The following is a 24,307-nucleotide window of genomic DNA, read 5'->3' as shown; positions in this document are numbered from 1 at the left end:
ATATAATTCAAAATAATCAATATATTATATCAATTTAGTATACAGATTATTATATCAAATTTAACAACAACGTTATTGTTATATTAAAAAAACATATATTTGTAAAAATATCAACTGTATAGGTGTTTCTGGGCAACGCGCGGACATTCGCCTAGTTTTCATATAATCGTCAACGAAATCGAGTGACTCCTTGTAAACCATCAACCGGATTATTGCAAACACATTTTTGCAACCATGTGAATCGTCATCTACCTTTAGCATCATGTCAATCGGAAGAAAAGATACCTAAAGACGTATTTAATATGTAAAAATATGTATTTATTTTGTATAAAAATATATTTAATATGTATAAATATGAAAGTATATGTTTCCAAGGTGTAAAAAACACATCTATTCTAATAAATAATTTTTTTTTTGTCACATGTTACACTCTCATTCATTTTGTCATATATCATTTTGTGGTTATTTAAAAAAAATTATATGTTATTTTATGTTTTTTTACATGTATTAAATTTCACGTAGTATTTAAATGGAATAATAAATATATATGAATTTCATTAATCTCACTTTCCTTCTAATTTCTAAATTTCTAAATTGAACCTTAATTATTTCATTTGTTTATTTATTTAAATTATTTGTTTAAAGTGAAAAGATAAAGTACTTCAAGTTCAATAATATAATATTTTTCTCACTTTTTTAAAAAAAAATCAAACTCTGATTTAGAATTTCCTATTAATTTTTTTTAATAAACTCGTGTAGTACACATGTCTCAAAACTAGTTCTTACTCAAAGGAAACCTTTGTTTGAAATCCTTTAACTTGTATACACAATTATCCGGAAAATAAGCATGATATAAACATTTGTGTGCTTCCTCGCAATTCCTGTTTAATCTCGCACTTCTTGTTTGTAGTAGGGCTTCATTTTCTTCTTGTAGTTCGTTGGTATAATACCGATACAAATGAACATATCAACATCATCAGAGGGCGAGTTAAATAAATTTATAATTATTTTTTTAGAAATTTGAATAAAAAGGTACAAAAAAATGTGAGGTTGGTGCGTAAAAAAGTAAATCATAGCTTGTTTTATATTTTAAGAAAAATACAATTAAAACAAAAATGGTCGTTGGAGTAGTCAATGGGCCTTTGGGCTTTGCTTTCTTCATGTCATTTAGTACTGGACCAATGATTTGGGCGATACGCCCTAGTGTCTTTTTGTCAAGCGTGGTAACCCCAGAACCAGAAGTAGTAGGGTTCATTATCATATTCATAATATAACAATAAAGTAAAAAATCTTGAAATTTTTTGCGAACAAGATCGCATTTAAAATAAATCTCCGATGTCAAGTTGATCGGTTAATTCAAAAGAAAGGAGAGTTAGCACACGATTTTGTTAGTACCATCCAACCGAATCCAATTTAATTGTTTACTTATTCAATTTCAATGAGTTAATTTTCAAGTTCAACCAACCCATTTTCAAAATAAAAAGTAGATGAATAAGAATCTTGAGAAAATCTTTCATTTTTCTATCATTATAGACAATCTCATCTATATTATCTATGGAATTCGAACCTGAACTCTATTTACGATTCAGTATTTCTATATAAGCGGCTCTTCTTATTTCTATTCATTTAGGTATATCCTGTTGTTCTTTTTTTTAACCTTCTCATAGAAAAATTCCACATATTTTCACATCTAGGATTTACATTTACAACATATATCATTGTCAAGAGGGAATTTCTTAGTATTTGGGTGATTTATAGTTATTTCAATTCAAAAAATAAATAAATAAGAATTGGGTTGCGCCATATGCACATATATATGAAAGAGTATACAATAATGATGTATTTGCCGAATCAAATACCATGGTCTAATAATCAAGCATTCTGATTAGTTGATAATTTTACTATTAGTTGGGAATTTTGTGAAAGGTTCCTGTAAAAAGTTTCATTAACGTCTAATTCATGTCGAGTAGACCTTATTGTTGTGAGAATTCTTAATTCATGAGTTGTAGGGTGGGATTTATGTCACCACAAACAGAGACTAAAGCAAGTGTTAGATTCAAAGCTGATGTTAAAGATTACAAATTGACTTATTATACTCCTGAGTATGAAACCAAGGATACTGATATTTTGGCAGCATTTCGAGTAACTCCTCAACCTGGAGTTCCGCCTGAAGAAGCAGGGGCCGCAGTAGCTGTCGAATCTTCTACTGGTACATGGACAACTATGTGGACCGATGGACTTACGAGCCTTGATCGTTACAAAGGGTGATGCTATGGAATTGAGTCTGTTCCTGGAGAAGAAAATCAATATATTTCTTATGTAGCTTACCCATTAGACCTTTTTAAAGAAGGTTCTGTTACTAACATGTTTACTTCCATTGTAGGTAATGTATTTGGGTTCAAAGCCCTACGTGCTCTACATCTGGAAGATTTGCGAATCCCTACTGTGTATGTTAAAACTTTCCAAGGTACGCCTCACGGCATCCAAGTTGAGAGAGATAAATTGAACAAGTATGGTCGTCCCCTGCTGGGATGTACTATTAAACCTAAATTGGGGTTATCTGCTAAAAACTACGGTAGAGCTGTTTATGAATGTCTTCGTGGTGGCCTTGATTTTACTAAAGATAATGAGAACGTGAGCTCCCAACCATTTATGCGTTGGAGAGACCGTTTCTTATTTTGTGCCGAAGCTATTTTTAAATCACAAGCTGAAACAGGTGAAATCAAAGGGCATTACTTGAATGCTACTGCGGGTACATGCGAAGAAATGATGAAAAAAGTTATATTCGCCAGAGAATTGGGAGTTCCTATCGTAATGCATGACTACCTAACAGGGGGGTTCACTGCAAATACTAGCTTGGCTTATTATTGCCAAGATAATGGTCTTGTAGCACCTGGTTTTTGGTACGTATTTTGCTATTAAATCTTCATTTATTTTTTTTTGCATTTTACCCTTGGAATTGGCGAGTCGAAAGACAGACTCGCCGAGTAAAAGCGGGATGAGGCGCAGAGTTTAAGCTGCGGACTCGACGAGTAGCCGTTGTTTGGACAAAAACCCGAATCCAGGGGTTTGCACCCTATTTAAACGACCTTATGCAACCCTCATTCCCTTTTATGCTCCCAAACACCTCTCACAGCAAACCCTATCCGTTTTTGAGGAAATCCAAGGCTTTTGAGTGATTCTTGTGAGTTTTGACCTCAAGGAAGAAGGAAGAGCATAGGAGGATCAAGAGGAGACTGAAGGATTCGAGTTTGGTTCACCATTTGCAGTCTGCAGAAGGTATAAAGTATGAACCTTGCTCATTCATTTGTTAGATCCCTCTTTAGGGTGATTTAGGGCTTTTATAAGCCATTTTTGGTGGCCAACCATGTTTGCAAACATGGTTGGGGGTTTGAGCTTCTGGATCATGTCATTATTGGAGTCACAAGAAAGATTTGGGATGCTTTTGCACTCAAGGAAGGCCCCATGTAACAAAAGAACCATTTTAGAGCCTTTTATGCTCAAAAGTCCCATGCATGCACGTAAAGTTTGTAACTTTACGTGCTAGATCGAGTTTAGGGGCCTGGATCTATCCTTTGGTCAAGTGTTGTACATCAGAAATCGAAGTTTTTAGGAGGGGATGTGACCGACTCGATGAGTCCAAGGGTTTTGGTCCCATATCAGTGAGGGTCAAAAGCACCAGATGAGTGTGGAAGGGTTTTAGGGAGTCCCAGGGAGTGACCCAACGTTCTGGACTAAGCAAATTGTTCTGGAAATTCATGGTACTCGGCGAGTGCATGAACGGACTCGGCGAGTACAAGGCAATCTTCATAGAACTCAGCGAGTTGTTCATCAACTCGGCGAGTCGAGGACAGAACGTGTTCATAGGATGAAGAGTAACTCGACGAGTTGTTCATACAACTCGGCGAGTCAAGGCAGGACATGAGTATCAGTTGATGATGAACTCGACGAGTTGTTCATACAACTCGGCGAGTCGGATGAGGATTCAGTCGGTGTTTATTTAGAAGGAAAACTCGTCGATTCATCGCCTAACTCGACGAGTAGAGACGGGTATGAGGTCTAATGGAAGGATAGGGACTCGACGAGTCAGGTCAACTAGAAGTTGGCTTTGACTTTGACTTGGTCAACGGGTAAAATGGTCATTTTACCCTAAGAGTAGATGTCAGTTTCTGACTAAGTGTTTTGTGGGAATTTTAGCCGGAGGATTTTCGGAGCAGCAGTCGGAGGATTCCCGCACAGTTCGGCAGCTACTACGAGGTGAGTTACCTTTCAGTAGCGGTGGGTCTACGGCTATAATGCTGGCCCACCAGTAGGGTTCGTATGTTAGATGATTGTCTTTGTGATATCATCTAGGTTTGCTACTACCTGATATGTTATATGCTAGCACGATATGTTGTATGTGATACTAGTAGAGTTCGGTTGTTAGGACCGAAGGGTAGTCAGACACCCCAGATACGTCTGACAGTATGTGATGATATGTTTGCATGCTGCCTTGTTATGTTATATGCGATAGAGGTAGTAGGAGGGGACCAGTCCCCGATGTTTGGTTGTTAGGACCGATGGGTAGTCAGCACCCCAGAATGGCTCGACACGGGTAGGTCAGCGCCCCAGAATGGCTTGAGACGGGAAGGACGACACCCCAGAATGGTCGCATGGGTAGGTCGGCACCCCAGAATGGCCGTACCGGGTAGGTCGGGCACCCCAGAAATGTCTGGCAGTATGTATGTGATATGATTGTATGGTATGTGGTACGATGGGGGAACTCACTAAGCTTCGTGCTTACGTTTTCAGTTTTTGTTTTAGGTACCTCTTCAGTGAAGGGGAAGGAGTCGGTGCAGTAGCGGCACATCATACACACACACTTTGGTTTTCCGCATTATGAGATATTTTGGGATTGTACTCTGACATTATTACTATTTTCATGTTTTGGGTATTTAGACACGAGATATGTTTATTGAAATGATATGATCGTATGACGTTTTACTACAAATGTTTTACAAACTACTTAATTTAAATGAAATTTTTGGACGTGAACTTTGGGTCGGTACAAGTTGGTATCAGAGCCCTGGTTTGAGGGATTCGGACACACCTTCGGGGGCGTCTGGACTCAAACCGAGGGATTAAAAGATTTTATAAGAAAATAGTTTTCTAAAGAATAAAACAGAAGATATTTTGTTTTAGAAAGAACAAGTGTGTGATGTGCGCGACCGGCCGAGCTCAAGTAAGTATTCCCCAAAGTACCCATACAAGTTTATGTTACGTTATCAGTTTCAGTAGAACAGCATGCTAGAATAGGACTAAGGATCTAGGAGTGATGCCTTATGTGTCTGCTTTATATGCTTCAGCTTATGAGAGTTGCATGCTAGATTTAAGTAGACAGCAGTAGGATAGCCTGTTTAGGTTATGCCTGATAGTATGAGCTTAGCATTGTATGCTAGTGCAGTTCCTGTTATGAGGATAGAGTTGCTTGAGATTGTTTCCTTTTGTCCAAATGTTGTTTTCTTTGTGCCTTGTGGGATTTGAGTGATGGGAGTTAGTTGTTAGGTGAATACGTTAAAGTCACATGTGATCAGGGTTGAATAATCTCAAAGTGTTGGATTTGACCCTATTGTGTAGCTCTTGTTTGAGTCCTAACTGTTGTAGGGATGATTCCCTTACTCGAAGGATTATCCGAGCCTCGTTGCATGTGATTGTGTTCAGGTAATGGCTAATTGGCATTACAAAGAGACCTTCAGCAGCTAAGGACCGGTTTGGGTGGAGTCAAAGGTTTCCTAGGGTAAGCCTAGGATAAGAGTAGCAAAGATCAACAGTGGTAAAAGGGATCTGGTGGAGTCAAGGCAGTCCTTGAGGAAGGTACGGGTAGATGTGGAAGGTAGTATGGGCCCGTACTACTAAAAGCAGAGGATCCGTACCCGACTTGAGGAAGGCTAAGACAAGACCGGGGAACTTGTAATATATGTGATCCCTTTAAAGACATCAGTATCACTAATAGTTGCCTGTATGTATTGCAGAATGGTGGTACTACGTCAGAGGCCAGCAGTTGGCAGTTCTGGAGAGGGATCGGGTTCGGGATCAGGTTCCGAGCCAGCAGATGAGAGGCTACGCGAGTTCATCACGTCAGAGATCACCAGAGGTATCCTTGAGTCGACTCCCATTATCTTCGGGTCGATCAAGGAAGGGATAGTCGAGTTGATGGAGGATCACCTCATGGCATTCAGGAGCGCATGGCATCTGGCCAGTCGAGATCTCGCACACAGTCCTTTAAGGACTTTAGAGGCAGTGGTGCACCGGATTTTCACAGGGCGAAGGACCCCATAGCTATCAGGCGGTGGATTGTAGACATCGAGTCTGCACAGTTGACTAGCTTCTGCCTCGAGGGGTCGAAGGTAAGATATGCAGCAGGATGTTTACGAGACCGAGCTAGAGATTGATGGGAATCCGTCAGTGACTCATTGGGAGCCTCGGCTATTGAGGCTATGGCCTGGTCGGACTTTGTGACCAGGTTCAGGGCAGAGTTTGCGCCGGCTGCCGAGCTTCAGCAGCTGGCCAGGGAGTTTTTAGATATGAGGCAGACGACAGAGACTGTGGCGGAGATCACCGCCAAGTTCCGGGAGAGGGCATTGCTGGTGCCCCAGTATGCGGGAGACGAGGATATGAGGAGGACCCGCTATCATGACATGTTGCGAGCCGACATACGGGAGCATGTTAGTTTTTCAGCTTGCCCTACCCTGGAGTCTATGATTGCCAGGGCGAGGGAGAGGGAGATTGATCTAGAGCATGTCTGGAAGAGGAAAGTAGAGGAGGGGCAGTCGATGGGGGCTTCGGGAAAGAAGCCCAAGGGATCGGATGGTAGGCCGAAAGGCCAGTCAGGACCGGGCCGCTGCAGGAAATGCGGCAGGCCACATGAGGGGGCGTGTAGACTGGGATCATCGAGCTGCTACAAGTGCGGCAAGACGGGGCATTTCAGCAGGGATTGTACTGCCCCTGCATCGGTTATTCAGATGTCTGAGTTCCTGTGTTTCCACTGCAACCATAGGGGCCACAAGAAGGCCAATTGCCCCCAGTTGACAGCAGCATCAGCGCCGGTGAAGGCGCCAGCTCCAGCGACCCTGCAGATCACTGATGGACGGCAGGGCAAGGCAGAGGCTCCAGTGGTGAGGAGCCGGGCATTCCAGTTGACTACCGAGGAGGCACGCGCAGCACTCGATATAGTGACGGGTATGACTTCTTATTTATGCTATTATGATATGCTGCTGTGATTTTGATATAATATGTATGTGCTTTGTTTAGGATCGTTCCATGTGAACGGTATTCCAGTTCAGGTATTGTTTGATTCGGGCGCTACCCGATCGTTTGTTTCTCTTGCGCTCAGCAAGAGATTTTCCGAGTCTTCTGGCATGTTGGATTGCCCTCTAGACATAGAGATTGCGGATGACCATTCGGTGCGAGCATCGACGGTGTTCTGGGATTGTGTACTGAGGTTATTTGAGGAGCGTTATCTAGTGGATCTGGTTCCCATACCTTTGCGGGGGAACAAGGTTATTATCGGTATGGATTGGTTAAGCCCCAATGGGGTAGTGATCGAATGCGCGCATCAGTTGGTGTGGATCAGGACCCCAAGTGGGGGAGAGCTAGTGGTTCAGGGTGAGAAGCCACAACAAGGACTAGCCCTATGTTCAGCAGCGAGAGCTAGGCATTACTTCCAGCAGGGTTGCGCAGGTTATGTCGCGTATGTTATGGATACTCGGGAGGCGGGTAGAGTGAGGGTGGGCGAGGTGCCCGTAGTACGAGAGTCCGCGGACGTATTCCCCGAGGAGCTGCCTGGGATACCTCCGAAGCGCCAGGTGGAGTTCAGGATCAACCTAGTCCCTGGTGCGGCTCCGACAGCCAAAGCACCCTATCGGTTGGCTCCTCCCGAGATGTAGGAGTTGTCTACGCAGCTGCAGGAGCTGCTAGACAAGGGATTTATCAGGCCAAGTAGTTCGCCTTGGGGAGCCCCAATTCTGTTTGTGAAGAAGGACGGGTTGCATCATATGTGTATAGACTATAGGGAGATGAATAAGGTAACGGTGAAGAACCGTTACCCACTCCCGAGGATTGATGACCTCTTTGACCAGCTACAGGGAGCATCTTGGTTCTCCAAGATTGATCTGCGTTCAGGATATCATCAGATGAGGGTCAGGGAGGAGGATGTGTAGAAGACTACGTTTCAGACGCGCTATGGCCACTACGAGTTTGTGGTGATACCCTTCGGGCTCACCAATGCTCCTGCCGCGTTCATGGACCTCATGAACCGCGTGTGTAGACCGATGTTAGACCGGTCAGTGATAGTGTTTATTGATGATATCTTGGTTAATTCCAAGACGCAGGATGAGCACGAGGAGCACCTGCGGGAGGTGCTGGAGACTTTGAGGAGGGAGAGCTTGTATGCCAAGTTCTCCAAATGTGAGTTTTGGTTGCACGAGGTGCAGTTTCTTGGGCACCTTGTTAACCAGAACGAGATTTCGGTAGACCCGACCAAGGTGGAGGCCGTGATGAGATGGGAGGTTCCAAAGTCTCCATCTGAGATTCGGAGTTTCCTGGGATTAGCGGGCTATTATCGGAGATTCATCCAGGATTTCTCCAAGATAGCCGTACCATTGACCAGGCTAACAAGGAAGGTCGTGGTCTTTCGTTGGGGGCCTGAGCAGCAGGCAACGTTCGAGACAATGAGACAGAGATTATGCGAGGCGCCAATCTTAGCCCTGCCAGAGGGCATGGAGGATTTTGTTGTGTACTGCGATGCGTCCATCTCAGGTTTGGGCGCGGTGTTGATGCAGAGAGGGCATGTCATCGCCTACGCATCGAGCCAGCTGAAGCCTCACGAGGCGAATTACCTGACGCATGACTTGGAGCTGGGGGTTGTTGTGTTCGCCCTCAAGATTTGGCGTCATTACCTCTATGGGGTTCGCTGTACCATTTACACCGATCATAAGAGTTTGAGGTACCTCATGGATCAGCCGAATCTAAACATGAGGCAGCGTCGGTGGATGGATGTGGTAAAGGATTACGATTGCAAGATCCTTTATCACCCGGGTAAGGCGAATGTGGTGGCCGATGCGCTTAGCCGCAAGGCGGCGCCGATCAGGGGTATCTGCATGCGGATGACAGTAGTGACTCCGCTGTTGGAGCGGATTCGGGAGGCTCAGTAAGAGGCTATAAAGGAGGAACATCGGAAGAGTGATTGGATTGTGGGGCAGTTTCCTCCTTCGACTATGATAGCCGAGGGTTATTGACTCTTCACCGTAGGGTGTGGGCCCCTTATCATGGAGGCGTGCGTCAGGTTCTGATGGAGGAGGCGCACAAATCCCGATTCTCTATTCATCCAGGGGCAACGAAGATGTATAAGGATCTTCGTCTGGACTATTGGTGGCCCTGCATGAAGCGGGATGTGACATGGTACGTGGAGCGGTGCTTGACCTACAGGAAGGTCAAGGCCGAGCATTAGAGACCTCACGGCAAGATGCAGTCGTTGGATATCCCGTTGTGGAAATGGGAGGATATTACGATGGATTTTATCACGAAACTTCCCAGGACCGCGCGGCGAATGAATTCGATATGGGTCATCGTGGATCGATTGACCAAGAGCGCCCATTTTATCCCGATTCAGGAGAGCATCTCGGCCGAGAAATTGGCCGATATCTATATCAGAGAAGTGGTGGCCTGGCACGGAGTGCCAATTTCGGTGATTTCGGATAGGGATGTGTGGTTCACATCCAGGTTTTGGAAGAAATTCCACGACGAGTTGGGTACTCGTCTGCATTTCAGCACCGCCTTTCACCCGCAGACGGATGGCCAGAGCGAGCGGACCATCCATACTTTGGAGGACATGTTGTGGGCTTGTGTTTTAGACTTCGGAGGTAGCTGGGATACCTACCTTCCGTTGGCGGAGTTCTCGTATAATAATAGCTATCATGCAAGCATCGGCCGTCCTCCTTTCGAGATGTTGTATGGGAGGAGGTGCAGGACCCCGATATGCTGGGGCGAGGTTGGCCAGAGAGTCATGGGGAGCACCGAAGTAGTGCTCAAGACGACAAAAAAGATTCAGCAGGTCCGGAGTAGGCTTCAGACTGCTCAGAGTCAGCAGAAAAGTTATGCCGAAAAGCGCCGATCAGACCTGGAATTCCAGGTCGGAGATATGGTTCTCCTGAAAGTGTCGCCTTGGAAAGGCGTCATTCAATTCAAGAAGCGAGGAAAGTTGGGCCCAAGGTATATTGGACCGTTCAGGGTTATACCCCGGGTAGGCAAGGTGGCATATAGGCTGGATTTGCCAGCCGAACTCAGTCAGATCCATAGCACTTTCCACGTCTCTCAGCTGCGGAAGTGCCTAGTGGACGATACATCGGTGGTACCCTTGGAGGACATTCAGGTTGATGGCAGCCTGAATTACATCGAGCGGCCTGTAGCGATCCTTGAACGGAAGTCGAAGGATTTGAGGAACAAAAGAGTAGAACTCGTGAAGGTGCAATGGCAGCACCGGAAGGGGTCGGAGTGGACTTGGGACCCGGTGGATGAGATGATGGAGCACTACCCCGAGCTGTTTCAGGATCGAGCGGCAGACTTCGAGGACGAAGTCTAAAATAAGTGGGGGAGATTTGTAGCACCTGGTTCTTGGTACGTATTCTACTATTAAATCTTCATTTTTTTCATTTTAGCATTGGACTCGGCGAGTCGAAGGACTGACTTGCCGAGTAGAAGCGGGATGAGGCGCGGAGTTTAAGCTGCGGACTCGGCGAGTAGCCGCTGTTTGGACAAAAACCCTAATACAGGGGTTTGTACCCTATTTAAACGACCTTATGCAGCCTCCATTCCCCCTTTATGCTCCCAAACACTTCTCATAGCAAACCCTAGCTGTTTTTGAGGAAATCCAAGGCTTTTGAGTGATTCTTGTGAGTTTTGACCTTAAGGAAGAAGGAAGAGCATAGGAGGATCAAGAGGAGACTGAAGGATTTGAGTTTGGTTCACCATTTGCAGTCTGTAGAAGGTATAAAGTCTAAACCTTGCTCATTCATTTGTTAGATCCCTCTTTAGGGTGATTTAGGGCTTTTATAAGCCATTTTTGGTGGCCAACCATGTTTGCAAACATGGTTGGGGGTTTGAGCTTCTGGATCATGTCATTATTGGAGTCACAAGACAGATTTGGGATGCTTTTGCACTCAAGGAAGGCCCCATGCAACAAAAGAACCATTTTAGAGCCTTTTAAGCTCAAAAGTCCCATGCATGCACGTAAAGTTTGTAACTTTACGTGCTAGATCGAGTTTAGGGGCCTGGATCTATCCTTTGGTCAAGTGTTGTACATCAGAAATCGAAGTTTTTAGGAGGGGATGTGACCGAATCGGCGAGTCCAAGGGTTTTGGTCCCATATCAGCGAGGGTCAAAAGCACCAGATGAGTGTGGAAGGGTTTTAGGGAGTCCCGGGGAGTGACCCAACGTTCTGGACTAAGCAAATTGTTCTGGAAATTCATGGTACTCGGCGAGTGCATGAACGGACTCGGCGAGTACAAGGAAATCTTCATAGAACTCAACGAGTTGTTCATCAACTCGGCGAGTCGAGGACAGAACGTGTTCATAGGATGAAGAATAACTCGACGAGTTGTTCATACAACTCGGCGAGTCAAGGCAGGACATGAGTATCAGTTGATGATGAACTCGACGAGTTGTTCATACAACTCGGCGAGTCGGATGAGGATTCAGTCGGTGTTCATTTAGAAGGAAAACCCGTCGAGTCATCGCCTAACTCGACGAGTAGAGACGGGTATGAGGTTTAATGGAATGATAGGGACTCGGCGATTCAGGTCAACTAGAAGTTGGCTTTGACTTTGACTTGGTCAAGGGGTAAAATGGTCATTTTACCCTAAGAGTAGATGTCAGTTTCTGACTAAGTGTTTTGTGGGAATTTTAGCCGGAGGATTTCCGGAGTAGCAGTTGGAGGATTCTCGCACAGTTCGGCAGCTACTATGAGGTGAGTTACCTTCCAGTAGCGGTGGGTCTACGGCTATAATGCTGGCCCACCAGTAGGGTTCGTATGTTAGATGATTGTCTTTGTGATATCATCTAGGTTTGCTACTACCTGATATGTTATATGCTAGCATGATATTTTGTATGTGATACTAGTAGAGTTCGGTTGTTAGGACCGAAGGGTAGTCAGACACCCCAGATACGTCTGACAGTATGTGATGATATGTTTGCATGTTGGCTTGTTATGTTGTATGCGATAGAGGTAGTAGGAGGGGACCAGTCCCTGATGTTTGGTTGTTAGGACCGATGGGTAGTCAGCACCCCAGAATGGCTCGACACGGGTAGGTCAGCGCCCCAAAATGGCTTGACACGGGAAGGACGGCACCCCAGAATGGCTTGACACGGGAAGGACGGCACCCCAGAATGGCCGCATGGGTAGGTCGGCACCCTAGAATGGCCATACCGGGTAGGTCGGGCACCCCAGAAATGCCTGGCAGTATGTATGTGATATGATTGTATGGTATGTGGTACGATGGGGGAACTCACTAAGCTTCTTACGTTTTATCAGTTTTTGTTTCAGGTACCTCTTCAGTGAAGGGGAAGGAGCCGGCGCGGTAGCGGCACATCATACACACACACTTTGGTTTTCCGCATTATGAGATATTCTGGGATTGTACTATGACATTATTACTATTTTCATGTTTTGGGTATTTAGACACGAGATATGTTTATTGAAATGATATGAGCGTTTGACGTTTTACTACAAATGTTTTACAAACTACTTAATTTAAATGAAATTTTTGGACGTGAAATTTGGGTCGTTACAGGTTTACTTCTTCACATCCACCGCGCAATACATGCAGTTATTGATAGACATAAGAATCATGGTATACACTTCTGTGTACTAGCTAAAGCGTTACGTATGTCTGGTGGAGATCATATTCATTCCGATACCGTAGTAGGTAAACTTGAAGGGGAAAGAGAAATCACTTTGGGCTTTGTTGATTTACTGCGTGATGATTTTATTGAAAAAGATTGAAGTTGCGGTATTTATTTCACCCAAGATTGGGTCTCTCTACCAGGTGTTCTGCCTGTAGCTTTGGGCGATATTTACGTTAGGCATATGCCTGCTCTGACCGAGATCTTTGGAGATGATTCAATACTACAGTTCGGTGGAGGAACTTTAGGGCACCCTTGGAGAAATGCACCTGGTTTCGTAGCTAATCAAGTAGCTCTAGAAGCATGTGTACAGGCTTGTAATGAGGGATGCGATCTTGCTACTGAGGGTAATGAAATTATCCGTGAGGCTACCAAATGGAGTCCTGAACTAGCTGCTGCTTGTGAAGTATGGAAGGAGATTAAATTTGAGTTTCAGGCAATGGATACTTTGGATCAATAACTTTCGTTCTCTTCTCCAAAGGGTGTTCCCTGGCCCATATCCTATCCAACCTATGATTGAGTAAATTACGCGAATGATTTCTATGGTTTGGGGTAATCTGCGTGTTTGGTCTATAATTTTCTTTTTATCTCGGATGGTCTCTAGTGTATTTTTGTTACGCGTTGGGTCCCTCACAGACATAAAAAACATTATACCCTTTCTTATTTTCTTTAAACTTTTCTTTTATTATTTTCCGATTTTTTTAAATTAAATAAATACAAAACGGTCCACTCATTATGTGTGTCTCTCCTCGCCCATTCTCTCAAAATTTCCATCATAGTCGACAATTCTTTATCCAAGAAAACATTGTCGCCACCTCTCCTTCTTCGGCAGTGATTTGTAGCCTGTCGTCAACGAATCAACGCCAGGGACTCTATCGACATTGAGATGCAGAAACGAAGATCCACCAATTGTTTGGTCAGCAACTTGAAAAGTCAAACTATCCACTGATATGATTCCCAAAAATCCACCATAGGTTAGATCTATCGACATCGAGATTCAGAATCAACAAATCGATGCCGACAAACACTACCACCCCAACGGTTGGTATACGTCCGACGACCACCAAATGCCATCATTTTATGAAAATCCACCATCGTTGGAAACCACTTGACGATGCCTATCTGCACCATTTGCACTACCGGCGCCATCGATTTGCACCGTGTGGTTCGTTTTGGGGATTTGCCCTCATTGGTGAACCCCCGGATGCAACCATCACCTGTTCTTGCCTTTCCGTTGAATCTAAACCCTACAACTATGCAAGGTTTGCTCCACAACTTATTTTTTGTGCGTATTACACCATTAAGGTTATTATAACCGTTTGCAAATAGTCATTTTAACAGGAAGAAACCGGTAAAAATGATATTTTCTAAACAGTTATAACAACCTTAATGGTGTAATACACACAAAAAATACGTTAGGGACCTAATATGGACAAACGGGAAACGTTATTACCCTCCTAAGTCATTATCCCCGTATGAAACTATAAACCCCTATAGTAAATTTTTACTTTTTAAATAAAAAACATGTAGGTCTTGGGGTTGGTGGTTTGGATGCTTTTAACCTCGACCTTCTTTATAAATAGAAGTGGTGGTTTCTTAATGACAAGGGAGCTCTTTGGGTTAAAAATTGTCAAATTTTGTCATGGGGAAGGTGGTGGTTTTTCGGACGATTCGAGAATAGGAACTGGAGGGGGTGTTTGGCAAAAGATTGTAGGATCTATTAATCATCTCCATGAGAATGGTTGTATTCCTTTTAATTCCATGTATAGAGCAGTGGGGGATGGGACTCAAACGAGGTTCTAGAAGGATGTTTAGTGCTTGGATATTTCTCTTATGGAGCGGTTCGGGAGGCTCTTTGCTTTGGCCTTTAATCAAGATGATCGAGTAAGTGAATAATGGGATTCGAGGGGATGGAATTTTCATTGGCGTCGGGGGATTAGAGGAGGGGATGAATCGACCCAATTTGATTATCTTATGGATATATTAAATCCTATTCGCATAGGGGAAATGTCGGATAAGTGGTCTTGAGAGCTTGAATCGTCGGGTATCTTTACTGTTAAATCAACACAAAATTGGGTCAATGATATGACGCTTCCTATGAGTAGTATGCCTACTAGGTGGAACCGTTTTGTCCCTATTAAAATTAACATTTTTTTATGGTGTGTGCTTTTGGATTGCATTCCGATAAGAGCTAAACTGGTGGAAAGAGGGTGGTGATAGATTCTTTATTGTGTCCTGTGTGTCATAATTCTCAAGAAAGTGTGAAACATTTGTTGTTGTAGTTTTCGGTTGCTTATCAGGTTTGGAGTCGGGTTGGGTGTTGGCTTCATTTGGACCTTCCTGTGTTTTCATCTATCCGTGATGTAGTTACAAAATCTAATCCGATCCAAACCTTTCTACTTTGTATTCTTTTTAATTTCAACAACTTTATATGAAATACACGTATAAAAATAAATACTAAAAATCTTAGGAGGGTAATAACGTTTCCTGTTTGTCCATTTTAGGTCCCTACATATTTTTTGTGCGTATTACACCATTAAGCTTATTCTAATCGTTTACAAATAGTCCTTTTAACAGGAAGAAACCGGTAAAATGGATTATTTCTAAACGGTTATAACAACTTTAATAGTGTAATACACAAAAAAAAAAAATACATTAGGGACCTAATTTGGACAAACGAAAAATGTTATTACCCTCCTAAGTTATTATCCCATTAATGAACGTTAAAGAACCCAATGGAAAAAGAAAAAAAAATTGTGTAGAGAACGAAAGGCGGAAAGAAGAGAGGTTGTATGGGACATGCAGATCAAATCTCTTGTTTTAATAATAAGTAATAAATAATAATAAAAAAAATACCATCAAGGGCACAAAGGCCAATTCAAATTGGTTAGGGACAAAATACGCAACAGCAACACAATACAGGGACTATCCGAGTTAAAACCTATCCAAGTTAAAACCATAAGGACCACTCATGTAATTTCCTCATATGCAAAAACTTTTTTAGAACATCACCCATAATTTTCACTTTGTGATCACAAAAATTATGGATTATGCTTAGAAAGTTACAGATGATTTATGTGACTTAGATATATATAGATAATCACTTACTAGAGTGATTGATTTATGTAGTGACTTAGATATATAGAGATAATCATTTACTATAGTGATTGATTTATAGATTCTACATGAACCAAACCATAGCCATTGTGTCTAAATATAAAAAACCTCATAATAACAAGATCATTGAACAACAAATAGCAATCTACATACGTCACCAATAGAGCGTGTTAAAACAAAGCTTATGGATAGCAAGAAACAATTCCCTTCAAGTTGGCTTACGAATAGACAATATATCTCAAAAGAAAAAAAATAAACACACATGAACACAAATGCACAAAATATGCAGTAATATGATTCTGCAAGTGTAAGTAAAATGTTATTGCATTCCATATCACCATTTATGACCTCAAATATAACACCATTTAGCTACAAATCATTTAGCTCATCAATCAGTCTAGTATCTCAAAGATTTAACATTAGAACAATCATACTGTAACTTCTCAAAGCACGATTTTGTTCTCCAAAAATCAGTCATGCAAAGTTCCCAAAATATCCTCATCCCTGAATAAATGATACCTGCATATCAAACAACCCAAAAATCCGCTCAACAAGATGTAAAATAATTCTTAATATGGTTAAGATAAGTTTATATGATTAGAAGAAGAAATTAGGTAAAAAAAAATGAAGAATGTAATGGCGTTTGGAGGCAGGAATGAGAAGAAGGATTTGAACACAAGGTTGAAGAAGAAGAGCAGAACAAAAACGTTCAAACTTTTCAACAACCCAGATTCAAAAAAGCTCAAAACCTGTACTATGATGCCATCAATTATGTTCATATCACAAAAATTAACAAAAACTATGTGAAATGAAGCAATAAAAATGATGTGAAGGGCAGTTGAATGAGAGGGCACCCTACAGAAAACCTGTAAGTATTTCAGAGCTATTGATGAAGAACTCTCCCCTGTTTAACATTCATGCCCAACTTACATATGCTACAGATCACCAAAGACGATGCTTCTAATCTAATCATTGAGTGGTTAACAATCATAACCTAATTCTATTGCAATAACTAATTGCGAACAAAAAACCAGATCCGTTGTTGATATTGACAAAAGTGACAGGCAAAACAGCAAAATGGATAGAAAAAACGTACTGTTTTTCACCGAGCTTAACTTCCGTGCCTCCGTATTCAGGCAAGAGAACTGTATCTCCTTCCTTTAGACCCACCGGAATCGTGTTACCTGATTTATCGCGAGTTCCAGGACCAACTGCAATAACTTTGCCGGAATTCAACTGCAACCGACACCACAAACTAGTCAAATAACAAATCAAATGCGGATCCAAGCAACAGGAGGAAGGAGAGTGGAGGACGAATTACCTTGGAGGATTTCTCAGGGAGGAGAATGCCAGCGGTGGTTTTGGAGGGAGGAACGATCTTCTCCACCAAAACTCTGTTGAGACACGGGATTAGACGCTTGGCCATAGCTAGTGTAGCACTCTGTTTCTCTCTAGATCAACGTAGTGAATGTTGGACGGCGTTTTCCGGAGATTTAAACAGGAAATGAATGGAAGAATACGGTGGTGGAAGGTTCTAGGCCTCATTGAGGGTTTAGGGTTTTTCTAGAGAGCTGGTTTCAGCGGCGGCGTCCATTGGTGGCCCGTAATTGAGGAGGCTTCTAGTTGACAGGCCCATTAAGTATTGTGCCGCTTAAGAATAGCCCAACTCGTTATTAGATTACAAGTTCATTAATTGTCTTATGGGATAAAGTTAGAGAGGTCTAACATTGTTATTGTTAATATGTACTCCCTCGGTTTCAATATTATTGTCCACAGACAGAAAACACACAGATTAAGAAAAACATTAATTACCACTAACTTTATATAATAAAATGACAGTTTTGCCTTTACTTTGCATTTAATGTCCAATTAAATGCTTAGTTAGTTAAGTAATAATGAGAGATATTTTGGTAAAAATGTTATTTATTTTTAGAAGTGGACTATTATTTTGGGACAAACCAAAAAGGAAAGATGGACTATAATTTTGGGACGGAAGGAGTACTATGTAATAGGAAATAAACGAGTTTTAGTAAAAAAAAAAATCAACCCGTTTATTTAAACATATTTTTAAGGCTAAAGGGTTTGGTATAACTTTTGTCAATGGTAAAAAGGTACCACATAAACATCACCTAAGCTTTTACAGTTTTTATATTTTTTACCTACGAGATAGGATGTGGTGATGTGTTTACCTACCAAATTTTTCATAAACATAAAAATAAATACAAATTAAAATAACGTAACATTTTATAAATTAAAAACAGTACATTTGATTTTAACAAATCAAATCAATTTTATTAACCCAATATATATGTTTCGCCAAGTCGTTGCGAAGCCCGTGGTGTTTTTGATTGTCACGTATCATCCTTGTTCTTGTATGCCATGAGATGGAACTAGACGGTATTGGAGCACTAAAGGATGCGTTGTCATTTGGTTGAAACTAACAAATTATTTTGTGTTCGTCTTTCAAAATCATATTATGTAAAAAAAATTTTAAAAAAAAATAAAAAATGCCAACATCAACGGTCACAAAAGCATCCTAACATTCCATTTTTCAAACTTTTATCATCGGTTGAACCTTACCATCAGTACTTCACTGCCAGTGAAAATAGGGGAGACGGGCGGTGTTCACCGTCGGTAAAGCGGTCCACGTCAGACTACCGACGGTGAAAACTGCATGACACCTCCTAACCTAAAGACAATCTAAAAAATTATTAAAAAAACTTATTAGTTTTTTCTTAAATGTCATGTGAAGTAACTTTTGGTTTAAATTGAGTTATTTGTTTTTTTTTTTTTTTGAATGGTAAATCTAACATACTCCTAAACTACTTTTTAAATCCACTTATGTCCACGACGAGACTTGAACCTTCAACCTCAAGGAGTAGGGCAACACAAGATACCGTTGAACGTTGGACTAGAAGTTCTCAAAAACGCTCGACGCCAAAAACATTATTTTGATGTCTTTCTATCATATAATTACTAACATAATGTGGCTTATATGTCTTAGTCCAAGTCAAATTATAATGTGTTTTTTAATTTGTATTTTTTTTTGTTAATATTATTAACATTAATACAAATTTCCAAGCAACCAATAATTTCTATAATTTTATATGATATAATTGTGTCTCATATAATCATATTAAGACAAAGATATGTAGAGATGGTAACAGGGTGAGGAATATAGGGGTCCTCATCCCCATCCCCGAATTCTCATTCCAATCCTCATCCTCATCCTCATCCTCATTGGGAATGTAAATAAACTCCCACCCCTACCCCCAACAGGGGCTGGGGATCCCCATCGGGGAATCGGAGATTTTTTTCCTTTATTTAATATGAAAATTTTTACATAAAAGAAAACTCTAAATTTTATTTTTATCGACATAAGTTTAAAGATTTTACAAAATATAAAAATATTCATAGATTGTATAAAAAATACAAACAAATTTTCTACCAAATTTAAATAAACACATAAAAATCAAATAGAAAAAAATTATCAGAGAGATATTTGAGATTAATTAGATAAACCGAATAGGAAAAAAAATTATGTACGAGTTTAAATTAGATAAAAGAAAAAGAGAAAATATAATTTCAACTCAATAATTACTTAGGTTACATGGATTAAGTTTTATGTATTGTAAATTGTACTATAAGTATAAGTTTTGTATTATTTTTGTATGTTAATATATATCGGAGGCGGGTCTAGGGTCGGGGATAAGCAGTAGCCCCATCCCCATCCCATCCCCACTTTTTTATTCAGGGATTCCCCATCTCTATCCCCATCCCCGATCAACTTGGGGATTCCCCAGTCAAAACGGATGCGGGTTTCGGGTTCCCCATCTGGTATGAGGTTTTTTGTCATCCCTAAAGATATGAAACTTTTTTTCGAAAGAGTCAAAGATATGAAAGTTAAGGGATTCTAGCGATGATTTTTTGTATCCACGAGAGATTTGTTATATATACTTTTAGAAAGAGGAAAGATTGAGCTTGTTGACAAGTATTAGTTATTTTCTTTCCATTAATTCCATATGAATATTTGTGTTGCATGTAATAAAACTATATAGTTAAATTTTGTGCATATATGTTGAAAATAATAAGATATTAACCATAAAATAATAACTCTTACATTAAGTTGATACACAAATTTGTAATTATTTTCTTTAAAAATCATATTATTCAATAACATTTATTCATGATCTGCGTTTAAATGAAACTAAACATAGGTTTCAATTTGGTATTACGATTTACGTTATGATTGATTAATTTAGAAATTACTTATATATTGATTGATTTTTTTTAGATTGGTCATGATGATTAATTGATATATGAATCATTGTTTATAAGTTAATCCAATGTATATTTTTAATGTTAATTAAATAAAAACCACTTATTTTGGAAAAAATTGAATAATACTATTTTTTTTAATTTTTTATTTAATTTGACTTGTCATTCTATATTTATAATATTTAAACGTTTTAAACTATTTTGAATAATAATATCAGAATATATTTTTTAAGATTATTTTATGTTTTGATTGATGTTTTGGATTTAACATTATATTTAAATTAACAAATAAATATATTATAACAATCGTTTTAAAAGTCTATAAATAAAAAAGGAAATATTTTGCAACTAATAATATGTTTTAAAATAATAGATTAATTATATTAAGTTATAAATTAAAAGGTTGTAGAGGTTTCAAATGAGAAATTTTATACGTATCTTCCAATTGCTTTGTGTACCCCTAATGTGAATGTAATAGTGTGTATTGTTCGCAGATTCAGGGTAGTCAATTTAGAGATAATTAGCTTTAAAATGACTTTTTGATAGAAAATCATTTAGAATAAATAATCTTAACCAAAGTATGGTATATGTCACAGAATTTCGTACATATAAAAAACACTGAAATCCGACTTATAACAAAGAAGTTATGACCCGTCGAAATTTCAAGATTAAACCGACACGGCTTTGCGTATCATAAAAAAGTAAATTTCTGATAAAATACTTTTTTGCCTTAGATATTTAAAAGAAAAGCGTAGTAGACATTAAACCGATAAATTATATATAGAAAACGTCCAAATTTGACTTCGTTAGAGGAAATTATGATTTTTTTTTTAAAATTTAGCATAGCAGTACACATCTCGGAAATCGAATTTTAGATCGATCGATTTTTAGCCGACACAATCTAAATGAGAACGGGATCTTTTTAATAGAAGCTCAGTGATATAAAGACAGTTGAAAATGGACATCGGACGACACAATTATGAATTTTTAACGGACTTTAACTGTCTAAGCTTGTTAATATATAACTTTAAAAATAAATTCAAAATTAGTCGACAAAGTCTCAACGAAAATTGTAGATCTTATCAATACCTACGTGTGGATATAAAGAAGGTCAAAAATGGAGCTCGTATGCGAAAGTTATGAATTTTTTAAGAATGGTTGTTTTACCAGCGTCATGTGCCACGTGTCAGCACCAGGAGAAGCCTTTGTGCCAATGCAAGTTCACGACGTGAAGGTAAATTTCTTGATGCAAAGTGCCCTTGGATAACCTATAAATAGAAGGCGCAAATCACTAAATTCTTCACACCTTTTTAATTCATTCTCTCTCAAACATCCCCAAACCCTCTAAGCCTTTCCATAGCACGTCCTAGGTGTTAGTTGCAAGTCCCAGAGCACCAGAAGGCCCCGAGAAGAATAGCTTTCGGCTCAAAATTTCTTCCCGTGCAGAGCCCGGTTCCTCGCTAAACCCCCCTTGTAAGTGAGTTATGTTTACCATACTTTAAGTATAACTTATGTTTAAGTTCATTATCGTTATTATGAACATATAAACAAGATTTATCAATGATTCCAAGTTGTTATACTGATGGATCTACTTACGGGCATGATGTCTAGGTTGGATTTAGTGATGTGTTTAAAGTGAGATTTCCAAACAGTATATTTCGTATACCAAACGGACCCTACCTCCGATATAATCCTACGTGGTTGTTCCTTACTTGATAGATCTTGAAGTAGACTTTGAGTTAATGATGAATCTAGACTAATAATTAGTCGCAATAAATAATAAACTAAGGCTTACTGATAATGATATTAGGTTTCATCAAAGGAAAAGACAACTGTTAGAAGCGAAGCACTGCCCGAATTATGATTCGTCACTTTAACAAGTGAGTGCATAGTTATTTTCATCTTACACATAGATATGAAGTATTTAATATTAATACATGTTATATGTGCTTATTATCCGTGTTCCTTATATTTATGCTAGATGAACGATTTATACATGTTTTACGTGATTTAAGTTGTATATGTATTTTTATACCTATAAATATATTGGGTAAAGATGGGTAGCTGAATGATGAGAGATGAAAGATGATATAGATAATGAGAGGTGAAAGATGATGAGAAGCCTTGACTTTTACGATGATCCAGTCATCTAGCAAAGTATAGATGACGACCACAGACTATTCTAGACAGCCCATTGGAACGCTAGCTGGCTCGTAACCTGTAGGTGTTTTTATGAACGACGTGTTCACCACATTTACTCTAAAAACCCTGACAGCTACGGACTTAGTGCCTTACAAATGAACATTTGCAGTTGTGCCTAATAGATAACATCGGCAGCTATGGACTTAGTGCCTGTTGGAAAAACCCCGACAACGATGGACTTCGTGCCTATTCCTTAGGATAATCCTTAGGAATAAATAAATGAAGAATATATGATTCTTAGGGTAGATCCTTAAGAATAAAGAAGATAATGGAGATGGGAAATTAGGTTAATTGTTTGATGATTAAACATAATAATTATATTATTGTGGGTTGAATACCCTATGTATTCACCGGGTTTCCCAACCTGACCTACTCAGTTTATTGTATCACAGGTGGCTATATGAAAGATACATTATGCTGAGAGATTCAAAGAGTATTAGACCACCAGTTTAATTATTGTAAGACTTGTAATATTTCGTCATGCTTATGATTCTGTATTAACAATGACATCCCGATGTTTTAAATAAAAATACAATTTTTCGAAAATGCTTTGATAACATCTTTATCTTGTTTCCTAAGAACAAATTCCGCAATACTATTTTTTTCAAAAAGAATACTATGATTTTTAAATAAGCATAAACAAATCGGTCTTTTCTGGCCGTGAAAATGAGGACGTGACATAGTGTTTGTGTACCCCCCCCCCCCCCCCCCGATGTGACAATTTATGTGAGTGAGAGGGGATACATATAGTAGCACCTGTTTCAAATGCATATGGTGATAAAAAAATGTTTTTTATATTATAATATGATGAGCATTACTTGAAGCTAGTAATTTGATGTTTATCTACATAATTTGTTTATATTGCTCTTTTTTACTAGCATCAGTTTATAGATAATTTTGAAAAAAAATATATTGTTGTTCTTTTTGTTATGTTAAGCACATCCAAAAGAGGTAAGGTTGATGCATTTATGGTTTATTTGGTTACATGCAGTTCTAATTTTAGAAGTATATTGTTATAAGCTGGAAAACGATGACGTGAGTTTCAAAATTACAAGTCAAGGTAGATTGTAATACCTAGTTTCTAGATATTTCTAATTTCAGGATAATAGACTGTAATTCGATCAAGTAAAGGTCTTGGGATTCAAGTGAATAGAGTTTAGACCTTATTGGATATTGATAATGTTGGTTAAGTGGTTAAAGCCCTCAAATTGTGATTTGAAGCAAAAGAGGGAAAATGGGAAAGGTGATATTTCAGGCTTATGCATGAATTAATTATTTTAGTTCGATATGTTTTAAGTAAAAATAAATAGATAGGATTGCGGGGCTTGTCCATACCTTCGTATGCATATAAAGATCATTAAAAACGAGGCTAGAACGAAGAAGTTATAAACGTTTGAAGCTGAAGCTGAACACTGGAAATTGGGAAATTATCTGAGAAGCGTGGGGCGTGCGAGCCACACCCGGCTTAGTGGGCTGCACATTTTTAAGGGTTTTGGGGGTATTTGAAGGCCATTATGTGACATCCCCAACTTTCTCTGCTAGAAAAGAAATTTTATTTATGCTTATTTTAAAACATGGTATTTTATAAGTGTTGAATTTGTCCCATAAAAGTATTTCCGAAGAAATGTTTTTCATTAGAAACATGGGATGTCATAACCGATACAGAAACATAATCATAAAACTAGCCTTAACAGGCCCTACAACATCTTAGATTAATGGCATACAAGTCCTGTAATCCTTCAACAAATATTTACGTTATTTTCCAAGTACCTTA

General features: G+C 39.7%; 1 protein-coding gene and 1 pseudogene across 1 annotated transcript; one reads left to right on the top strand and one right to left on the bottom strand.

The window, feature by feature from the left end:
• Positions 1 to 1,998: 1,998 nt before the first annotated feature.
• Positions 1,999 to 13,397, top strand: LOC122195296 (ribulose bisphosphate carboxylase large chain-like; annotated as a pseudogene).
• Positions 13,398 to 16,359: 2,962 nt separating this feature from the next.
• On the bottom strand, positions 16,360 to 17,594 carry LOC111899309 (10 kDa chaperonin, mitochondrial). The gene is made up of 3 exons (XM_023895162.3): positions 17,375 to 17,594; positions 17,150 to 17,289; positions 16,360 to 16,572 (listed from the first exon to the last, which is right to left on the bottom strand). The coding sequence occupies exons 1-3, from the start codon at positions 17,477 to 17,479 to the stop codon at positions 16,524 to 16,526; spliced, it is 294 nt and encodes a 97-aa protein (XP_023750930.1). The 5' UTR covers positions 17,480 to 17,594; the 3' UTR covers positions 16,360 to 16,523.
• Positions 17,595 to 24,307: the final 6,713 nt, after the last annotated feature.

The sequence above is a fragment of the Lactuca sativa genome, chromosome 8 (assembly GCF_002870075.4).
Source record: "Lactuca sativa cultivar Salinas chromosome 8, Lsat_Salinas_v11, whole genome shotgun sequence".
Taxonomy (NCBI): Eukaryota; Viridiplantae; Streptophyta; class Magnoliopsida; order Asterales; family Asteraceae; genus Lactuca; species Lactuca sativa.
Note: the sequence above shows the minus strand (reverse complement) of the source record. Positions and strands in the feature narration are given on the sequence as shown.